This window comes from Etheostoma spectabile, chromosome 5 (assembly GCF_008692095.1).
Source record: "Etheostoma spectabile isolate EspeVRDwgs_2016 chromosome 5, UIUC_Espe_1.0, whole genome shotgun sequence".
NCBI classification, from domain to species: domain Eukaryota; kingdom Metazoa; phylum Chordata; class Actinopteri; order Perciformes; family Percidae; genus Etheostoma; species Etheostoma spectabile.
Window position 1 is genome coordinate 15,979,782 of NC_045737.1, and position 11,155 is coordinate 15,990,936.

An 11,155-nucleotide genomic window follows, 5' to 3' on the forward strand; every position below is an offset into this window, starting at 1 on the left:
AATAATCATCAATAATGTGGATATAATGACTAAGTGGGTAAAAGCAAATAATAGAACAATTACAACAGTCTGGTAAGTTCAAAAATTGACATCACTTTACTGTAATTTAGCCTTTAAAACCAGGAAAAGGCAACACTCATGCCATATTACCATATCCAAAATCTAAGACTATATCTAGTCTCATATCACGATATCGATATAATGTCAATATATTGCCCAGCTCTAGTTCAAAGATAACACATACATCATGTTAAACATTTTTTCTCTCTGTGTCTCAATTTTGTAATAGGTGCAAAATCAAGAAGTACCTTCTGTGAGTGTACAATGTGAGATGAATTTTGGTCTAATATTTTTGACCTGTCAAGAATATATATAACTGACACTCGGTTTGTTTCAGATGCTCGAAATACTCTTCATCCCTGTCCTGTCATATATAATCAGCTTGGATTTTTCAGCATATTAAAAAAGGATGTATATTTGGTTAAAAAGAGAAAATCACTGTTTAATTAAAAAATACAGAAAAAAATTACAACCTGTGTGTGTTGCAAGTATATATTGCTTGTTTTTTAAGGAATGTCAGAATTGTTGTAAAAAAACCCCACTGATTTAAGCAGTTTGTTTCTCTGGTGTTAGGAGTGTGAGTCGACACCAAATGTGGGACCACCCGCTGTGAGTGTTGTTATCTTGTAATGAAGCATGGAGAATCACGACAGGAGGCTGATGTGGGACCCTCACAGGAAACGAACAGGTGAAAGTAATAAACAAATACAGGTACAAGGGGAGATGTGGGGGTCTTTAGCTTAGGGATGCTGGTGTTTACAGCAGTCTATTTCACTATAAGAAGGATGTTGATATTGTGCTAATGACGCTCTTCCTATGTGTCCTTTCTAAATGAGTGATAATATACAAAACCCCTTTTATTTGAAAAAATCAAATTCATCTTTTAATTCCTGAAAATAAATGATCTTTTTGTTCTAGTCCCACGCAGATGGCTACACAGATAATACTTTGTGCTGGGGTGCTGCGTGGTAAGATCACTATTCAAACTGCCGTTTTTGAATGTGCTTTTGATTTATTGTTTGTATACCTCATTAATGATAATAATTAGTTTTATTAAACCTTTAGACATGTTTTACTCCCATTCAATTCCAAACAAAAGGAAGCATGTTGTAACTAACAGGATTGCCCTCTGTCAATCACAACCCATTCATGCCAAACCAGAGTAACACCAGACAGAGTTGGTAAATCAAGTAGAAACAGATTGATTTTACCATGGGCTATATACTGTAAGTTTTGCACAATTAGGGCTCCATGTAAAAAATATCTCTGCACACCGGATGTGTGACAGGTGCATCTAAGGGGCAACTCAAAAAATTGTTTAGTGACTTGCTTGGAGCTAATATATTCATCAACAGCATTTAATTTGAATATGCATATATACTTTGTAAATTAGACAATCAGAGGACAACAACAATTATCTGTTGCACAACTAAAACCACTTTTGAACGCACACATTCCACCAAAACAAGTTCCTTCCTGAGGCTATTTTGCTGAGGCACTGTGGCTCTCCTTGGTGCTTAGTGCCGCCCAAGATGATTGTGATTGTTTTAAAAAAATTTCAATAAACCAGAGCAGGTTTTTCTTTCATCACGGAATGCTGTGTGGACTAGTGCCAGACCCTCCTTCACAGCGCTGTGGATGAAGGACTTGCAAAGCGGGACTAAGACAATTGTGGAATGGAGTACAGTACTCCTAAAATGTCTTTTAAACATTACACCTCCAAAAGGTAAATACAGATGCATGAACTGGATTCTCAAAATGTCATCTTTCATAAATAGATCCGTGAAATAAAATCAATTTAACAACCCCAGACTGTCCAAAAGGTAAAAAGTTAAACTTAAAATTGGTTCCTTTACATTGAGTAAACAGTGAGAACAGAATAGGTAATGTAAGCAGTAACTTCTTGTCTTGACTTTTTGTAGATGTAGCCTGCATTGGTCTTAATGTTAATTGTCATTGATTTAAAATAAACCAACAGACAAAGCCACGCAATGCCAAGCAGTACTTGCAAGCCTATAATATACCCCTCTTTAACAACAAACTACTACTACAAGTGTATCTGCAATTTGTGAGTGACAATCATTTGTGAAACAGAATGCCACCATTTGCACTCTGTGCTCGGAAAACAACTTTGAAACAGCCCAGGTGACTGCACCAAAGATGGAGAGAAAATGTCTCACTAAATTGCATTTTAAAATGTATTCATCCTTTAACCTGAAGTGCACTAAAACAAAAATGTTGCACAAAGAAAAACACATTCATGATTTCAAATCCCAGTCATGTTTAGTTTAAACAGGTATGCCAATCAGCCCAGTATTTTCCTTTCTCTCACACTACACTATGCTGGATTATCTCATTATACACTTACATGCATTCCTTGCAAAGTTCCACAAATACTTAGCACAAATAGAAGCATTATGCTTCTGATTTACACATATTTAAAGCTACTGGGTAAGGCAGAAGATTCCGGAAGCCATGCTCAGCTGAGATTACAGGCCTAGAAATCTACTGCTGCATTGTCAGAGATCAGAGATCAGATCTACTTCATCTTTAAATGCGATGAAAAGAAACAGAGCTGCACTGTCAGGTCTTTGACAGTTTTGTGGTTGTTTTAAAATTGATTACTTTTTCTGTGATGCTGCAATTTATGGTTAAAATATGTTTGTTTGTTAATTCCATTTATGCCAAGAGCTGAGCATACGTTTAACAAACTTTCTGTCATCATTTAAAAAGAAAAGATAACATAAGACACAAACTTTGTCTAACTTTGTAGCTTTTCTTCCTTCCTTAATTCTCAGTTTGAAAGGTAATACAACACATGACTTTAACTTGAGTCAGACCTTCTGCACATACACAGTTCTGCATTTGAAGTACAGTAAAAAAAAAAAAGAAAAGTATAGTAAAAAGATATTAAAAGTTTAAAAAAAAATTCACTTTAGACTAATTTTATCTTATACATTTTATGGCACTCTTGACTTGAGGGCAATCCTCCCTTGAATCTACATAACCACACCGTTGATAAAGTCTGGGTAAGACTTTATGGGGCCTGAAAACTGTGTGTGTGTGTGGTGGGTGTGTGTGTGTGTGTGTGTGTGTGTGTGTGTGTGTGTGTGTGTGTTCTTGTTTAATTATATTCATGGGATCCAAGAACCGGAAATACGACATACTTGTGACTACCTGACAGCTCTCTGGGGCCAAAATGCTGGACACCACAAATGTATAGGGCTGTTTGAGGGTTAAGACTTGCTTTAAGGATTAGGGTTAGAATTAGGTTATGGTTAGAGTGAGGGTAAGGGCTAAGGTTAGGCATTTAATTGTGATGGTTAAGGGCAGTGGTAGCCTAAAAGTTAAAGAAGCGAGCTTGTGACCGTAAGGTTGCTGGTTCAATCCCCAGACCGACAGTATAAAAGTCTGGGTGGGGAAAGAGCAGAAAGAGCAGTGCTTGTCCCTTCCTCATTACCACCACTGAGGTACCCTTGAGCAAGGCCCTTAACCGGAACTGCTCAGTGGCCAGCAGATCAGACTGGGGTTGAACTGGGCACATACAGGTATCAATGTATAAGAGTGTGAATGTGACAGGTCATCATTGCAATACTTACCTGGATAAATAAATAAATTTAACAAAAAGGGATAGGGAATGCATTATGTCAATGATGGGTCCCCACAAAGGTATGTGTGTGTGTGTGTGGGGGCGCGCGTGTTTGGGAATAACTTACAGGCTGCCAAGGTCTCAGAGCAGTTGTTGTTGTTGTTGTTGTTGTTGTTGTCATCAATGCTGAAGAGGGGTGGCACACAGGTGGTGGAACCCAGGCTCTGACTCAAGTAGGTGGCTGCCGGGTAGTAGGAATGCATGCGGTACTGAGAAGACATGTTGTGGCTAGACACACGGCCATCACCATGGGGCATCTGCTTCACACAAAACCACAAAAAACTATTATTACACACAAAGGAGAAATAATTCCCTTAATGTGCTGTATTTCATAGACAACATCATGCTCACCACATTTCTGGAGACCTTGCTAAATCCACCAAAACTCCTTGTTGGGTTTTGGTAATTCTATGTTTGGGTACTTTAAGACTTGAATAGAGCTGCAATTAACAATTATTTTCTCAATTTTTAGTCAACCAATTAATTGTTAAGCATTTAAAACGTCATCACCGTGACATCTTCAAATGTCTTGTTTTGTCTGACAAACAGTCCACAACCCAAAAAATATTTAATATAATAATACATATAACATAGAAAAGCAGCAAATACTTGCATTTGGGAAACTTTAAAAATTACTTAGATGCCAATCCATTTTTGGTCAATTGACTGTTTTAGCTCTAAAATAGGGTTATGGTTAGGGTTTGAAACTGTACAATACAATTTAAACACTTTTATTCTGTGACCCCCTTCACATAATGCTTGACTGTACAATCCTCCAAATCAGCCATCAGATATTTACAGGCAACACTTTAACAACCTAATCTGCCAGGAAGAAATATAGGATAAAATAATATATGACAGAAAATAAGTAGTGTTTGAATTCACACGTCCATGTCTTGCTCTAAAAATGAGCTGCAACACGCAGTGCTGGCTTTCTCCAATCCTCTGAAAACTTTAAAACAAGCTGTCTACTCAGCAGCAAGGCCGCCTCACAGAGGGTTTTCAATTTCACTTTTATGGAATTTGATTTCTGTCAGCCTGTAATATGTCATCCGTATTGTCCACACCATCAGTTCTCCGACAGCTTTATAAACTGTTATTTAAGCTACACTCATCTCTTGTATTAGGCTGTGAAAAATACAACAGAGATTGGACTGGAGTCTTAAAGGTGCACTAAGTTTACAGTTTGCAGGACACAGCACCAAAAATAACTGGCTTGGTAAAAGTTGCTCACAAAAAGGCAAGTTTTGTTTTGTCGTGCTTATATAAAAGGTTTTACTCTCTCATACTGTCTATGATTTGTGTGGGTAATGTTTTGTTTTCAGTGAATTATAGCAACATCAACTATGTCTGGTAACATTATGTGTGAAAATGTCTCTAAAGTGAGTCCATTACTACCACTTTCTCTTCCGTGTTCAAGCGGCCAAAGGCTTAAGCAAAAAACAGTTTCCCGGGAGTGTTCAGCACTTCAAATATGCTACAATACTATTTACACATGAAATCCTTTCATTGCTCCACAATAATGTTGGTTTGTGTACGCAATTTTGTTGACATATTGCCTTCTGTTTGCCTTTAGATTAACTCTTGACCTTATACAATTGATTGATTGCCTTCATTTTTATCATGAATGGCCTGTGAGCCACTGTTTAGTGTTTTTCGAAAATAAAGGAAATTCTTACGTTTCTCCCACTGTACTAAAATCATACTGAACTATGACCATCATATCCAAATTCAACCATACATTTTGTGTACAAAGAGTACGTGGTAAAGGCAGAAACAGTGTATCTGACAGCATACCACATCTATAGGATTTTGTTTTTTAGTTTCTCCACTGAACTACATTCAAAGAGGCGTTCTGCACATCATAGAATCAGAATCCTAGATGACCTCATGATAACTTAGACATGATGACAAATTACATCCCCAGGTCAGGTTTCTAAATGCATTTTCATGGCACTAAGCAATAGGTAAACAAATGTCAATTTCCAATTTTGGCAGAGGTGAATGGATAGAGTTTAAGTTGTTTGTTGTGGACTGAAAGTCATTATTAACAACTCATTAATGCCAGTAATGTAATTAAATGTAAGAATACTTTGTAAATGTGCCCTACAGGAACATTATTGAATAAGTTATAATAAGCACAATATATGTGTACTCCTTCCTCCAAACTCACAGGCTAACTTGCTGACTCCTGGGGGGGCTTCTGAACCTCCCTGAGAGGGCCTGTCTCCTTATCTGGCACCATCTCCTGTCTGGAAGCTCTACACCACCCTTATATTATCATCATACACCTGCATGACAGCCAAGCACCACTGAGTGCACAGGAGAGAAGAGGAGGAGGAGGAGGTAGATGGCCTAACACTGATAAAGACCACGGTGTTTCCTTGTGGGAAGAATTCACCATTGTTACAATTAGCTTGATGATTAAAAGTTTATTTTAATGACATTTACAAAAACAGTTTCAAAGAGGTTGGCAGAGGAAAAACAACTACTTACCTAACTCTTCTGCAAACAATCTACTGTAATTGTAAAATGTCAAGTACCTGGTACAAAAACTTAATTATAAAATGATCGCAGTGTGTCAAGCACAGCATTTGAAACAAATGCAAAACAACTAAAACATGTTGTAGGCAAAAATTGCCATTTAAATAATAAAATTTGTTTCAATTAAATCATTCTAAAAAAGGTGTATAGTACACCTTCACTAGATTATTATTATCATTATTATGTTGTTATGACAGCGAAAAGAGCTTCAGAAATTAACAGAAAGTCAATGAAAAACGTCAGCCCTCTGGATAGTGCAGAAAGACCACAGAGATAAGCGTTTTAACAGCAAATATGGAGACAAATCAAAATTAAGTAACTCAAGGATAATCACTTCAGTTAGGGATGGAAAGATTAAAGTGTAACCCATTAAATTGTGGAGGTTTAGGACAGGTAAAGGAGAAAGGGGAGACACAAGAAATATTGATAAAGAGATCTTATAAAAATCTTTTTTTTAATGGTATAAATTATAATTATTCAAATTCAAGTCATAACAAACATCTCCTTTTATTTCTAAAGAAATATTCTATCGCTTTACAGTTAGAAATTGTGCAACTGTGTTATTTTTTGGCACAATTGAAACTCATCTTCAAACAACCAGCTCTTCATGCAAATACAAAAAAAGTAGTCCCTGAATTTGAATAAACGTTGCACGTACCCCTCTCAACCTGACAACTTCACAAAAAATATCATAAATCACAAAGTAGGATGGCCAAATTATGCTAAAGCGTGCTAACTGATTAGCATTAATGTGCTCACTTTCTCCTTTGAGCGCTGAGGCATAGCGGCTTGTTCCTCTGCCGACAGACAATACCATTAACCTTTGCAATTCAGGCTCTGCTGTGCGCTGCCAGGTTAGCGGAGGCAGTGACCCCAAAACTAGATGTTGCTATTGGGGAAACGAAGAGGGGGTGGATAGGAGAGAGTAGGGGTGGATAAATGTTCTTCATAGAAAACAAACCACCTCATCTGAGATCACTGGAGAGTTATGGATCTAATTTGCTTCATGCACAAGCTCATCTCATTTGACACAATAGAGATACATTTAAGCATAAATCAGTGTGAATATACAGATGGGGGAATGAGGGACCAAGATGTGTTGGTCAGAAGGTTGGGTACTATCTCCCCAATGTGTTCTACCTTATACCATAAGTGTCAACATTAAAACAGACACTCTCATCCATCTCTAAGGAAAACAAAGAAATAAAATGTTTATATAAATCAATTCCAGACACAAAGAGAATTAACATCTAATGTCCTTAAAGGTTGCCTACACGTGCATCAGTAACATATCAGTTGACATATCAAGTGATGTTTTCTCCCACTTTTATAAATACAATTTGCTTTATTTTTATATTCTGTAAGATTCTGTTATTTTATATACCAGGATGCCTTTTTATCATTGCTGAAACGATTAGTCTGTTAATTCATTTGACAAGAAAATATTTAGCAATATGCTAAATATTTGCTGGCTCCAGCTTCTCAAATGTGCTGATTTATGTAGTTGATTTTCGATTGTTTCATTTGTATATTTAAATAAATATTTTTAAATCTGGTAACTTGTGATGGCTAAATGATTTATAAATGAATACAATATAACAGATTAATTGATAATAATTGTTACTTGCAACCCTAGCTGTGTTCTCTGCCTTCATTTGATAGGCGAGAGAATGCAATAAAGGCACCTAGTTGTAATCAAACCAGTCATATTGTCATTATGTAATGGGTTTCAGACCACTAGGTACCTTGGGCGCCAATCATTTTAATACATTTTTAATTTTAGAAGTTCTTTTGATGTCTCTTTGGCTTATGGCTAGGTTTGTTTCAATGGTGAGAGGTAACCGTTACAAACTGTTGATTGGAACAACGTTTGAGGTGTCCTGATCATGTTTACAGACATCTTTAAACCAATCAGAACAAACTACTTTTTAAGGTACTAGTTTGATTTATTTACAACAATCGTGTAAAGTATGGAGGAGAGTGCCTTGGCAGTCATTGATGAGGCAGATGACAGCAAGATGTTTAATCCAGATTTATGAAAGGGTATCTTCCACTAACAAGCCTGCTTCTCCAACTTGACAGAAAAACAATCAGTGAACCTCTACTTTCAAAGTGTATGCATATCCAAAGGTATTTACTCTCATTTCTAATGATTATTTGAGAGAAAAATGGTTTTGGTGTTACTTCGGTGCCACTTCCATCCCTTTCAGTTGAGCATGCTGATTGGCGAGTTTCATTTTACTAATGAGGTAATAGAAAGTACGTTTTGTTCATGCTGAGGTGATTCCTAACTAAGAAGCGTATCGTCTGTTTCTGTGGCATGAAGTAGCTTGGATGTAAAGTTCCCCCTCTAACAAACACACACACACAACACCAGTCCGTCACTTTCAACAAAGAGCAGAGAGGTTTTTGGCACTGTGTTTTTCTATATCTTCAATATGACTTGTGTTGTGCAGTACCATCTCTTAGACAGGACAGATTTTACAAAAATTCTGCCTTTTAATTACAATACTTTATATTGCACAAGTGTTTTAGTATGTTTGTATTTTCCAGTGCTGGGTTGCAATAGTAGATGGGTTTGGGTTCAACTTAGTTGTTTTCTGTCTTCTATTAAATCTCGACCAAATAAAATTATGAGCTTTGAAAAAACAGAATGGGAAAGTTGCAGAATTTCTGTATTTGCTTTCTGTACATCTGAAGTTTTCAGGTAAATGGTCAATAATATTTTTGTAAATTATTTTTCATTTAAATGCAGTTCTGTGTACTGATTTGAGAAGATATTTATTGTCACATAAAGGTCTGCTTTAGAGGTTTTTCCACCATGACAACAATAAAGTTATACTGAATTTTCTCTTGAAATTAAATGGAACGATTTTAAATATTCTAAGCAGGTTAAACAAAAAACAGTTATGCTGTAGTTACATGTTGAGTTTAAGGTATGAGGACAATATAAATACAATTATGAATTGTAGTTAACGCTATAGTGCGTAACTTAAGGCACACAGACATGCACACGTACAAATTTCCCCTGCTGTGCTCGCCCACAGTTGGTTTAAAACGATGGCACAAAAACCCTCCCTTGAGGCAAGTTGAACTGACATCACAGGTACCCAACCAACCAGCAGGACCAGTATGTAAAATACCTAGTATGAGCCCTTAAAAAAGGATTCAAATTGAGTTTGACTGTGTCTGATAAACAGCAGACTGGTAATTGCTAATTACCTGGTATTGCTGGTAGTTGTAGAGGTTGCCGTAATAGGTGGGGTAGCGGGAAGGCTGGTAGAAGTTGTAGTAGGAAGTTTCCAGCAGCAGGTCTGCCGATCCCTCAGAATGAACCCGGGCACCAGCTGACGGGCTAGGGGACAATGCTGAGCGACTCCCTAGGCAGACACGCCCGCACATGGAGGAAAGACAACAAATAAGAGAAAGATCTTTTCAAAGGCCAAAGTATATTCAGATCGTTATCACATTTGAAATATGGATCTGGGGATTGCATTTATCTACAAGAAATATTTTTTTGTAAAACTAACCCTGTTTTTTGAATTATGCATCCAACTCTCAAGCTCAAGCTCTTGTACTAGTATTTGCTGATGATGATCCATTTAACCGAAACAGATGTAGGCTTGGACTACATATTTTAATCAAGTATTTATTAGGAAAAGAACACTTGATCTTTACAAGATGTGTCAAGTCACCCGTAGCTCAAATTGTGATCAACGGCACCATCTGCAGGTGGCAGGTGTTTCTGACGTCAAATTAGCAGACCAAACACAACACACCATCACAGTGCAGGAATGTGGGTTGCCCTATCAGGTTTAATATGACCGTCATCAACATCATCATCATCATCATCCGTTGTTCTTTCCTTATCAACAAGGCCACATTCTTCTCAGACCTTGACCCTTTGTTCGTACACAATGAAGACTCTGTGCACCACTGAATCCAAAGATAATGACATTTGTTGTCCCTGTTCTAATTCTTGTCATCAGTGAGTGCTTGACTCCTTTTTCCAGCTCAGTATTTTCCTCTCTGTTGCCAAGCCAGAGACCCATTCTAACATGAACACAAAGCAGAAGACATGAGCAGCCTTGACCACAGTCACTTGCCACCTCCTAAAATTTGCTATCAGTCCAACAGGAACACGATATCTGTGTTTGCCTCCACACCGCCGCCAAGAAAGACATCAAGGATGCCCTTTTATGATGCTGCCACCAAAATCAACTTTGATTTTCACTTATTTTCCCACGAATATGCCTCTTATTGGGTGTATGTAAAGAATTTTTGTCCTGCTGACTTTTTAATGTTTTATTGTGCATTTAATTCAGCCTTTCTGACCATGAAACAGAAACTTTATATTTAAAAGTGATTTCTAGGTACAAATATAACTCACCAAATTCAAGTTCACTGGGATTTTCAAGGACAAAGGAAAAGGACCAAATGTATCAGTCCACAATCTATTAACATGCATTTCAACATATACAACAAATTCACTCAAGTCAAAAAAATCCACACTAGTATAAACACTGGCAATCCTTTGCGCTTATGCTGCTTTAAATAGCTACAATTAATACTTTACAATGGTGGTTCACATATAATATACAAAATATACTGTATATTCTGAAATAGTACATTTACTTCTAAAAACTAGGTCTTTTGTCAGTTAACGTTGCACACAACCATCAATCCCTTCATTTTAGCCTTCAACAGTAAGATTTCTGTGAAAACTAGTGTGTCTTCTTTCTAAATCTGTTTACCACTTCAGCTGTGTTTTCCATGCTGAATATACAAATGTTAATGTCACCAAATTATTTTTACATACTTCCCAGAGCTGTTTTTTAGACACAATGACTCACCTGTCCTAGGGTCCGTTTCAGAAAGCAGGTTTAGTGAAAACTCTGAGTT

At 37.0% G+C, this 11,155-nt stretch overlaps 1 protein-coding gene across 2 annotated transcripts in view; it reads right to left on the minus strand.

Annotated features, from left to right (window-relative positions):
* dmrt1 (doublesex and mab-3 related transcription factor 1) overlaps positions 1-11,155 on the minus strand; it is a 41,129-nt gene that overhangs the window by 13,288 nt on the left and 16,686 nt on the right. The window contains exons 4-5 of one of the 2 annotated variants that reach the window (XM_032515012.1): positions 9,476-9,633; positions 3,777-3,969 (exon numbers count right to left, since the gene is read on the minus strand). In XM_032515012.1, coding sequence (XP_032370903.1) covers positions 3,777-3,969; positions 9,476-9,633 — 351 coding nt within the window. The remainder of the gene's footprint in view (positions 1-3,776; positions 3,970-9,475; positions 9,634-11,155) is intronic. The other variant, XM_032515013.1, reaches the window with a different exon arrangement.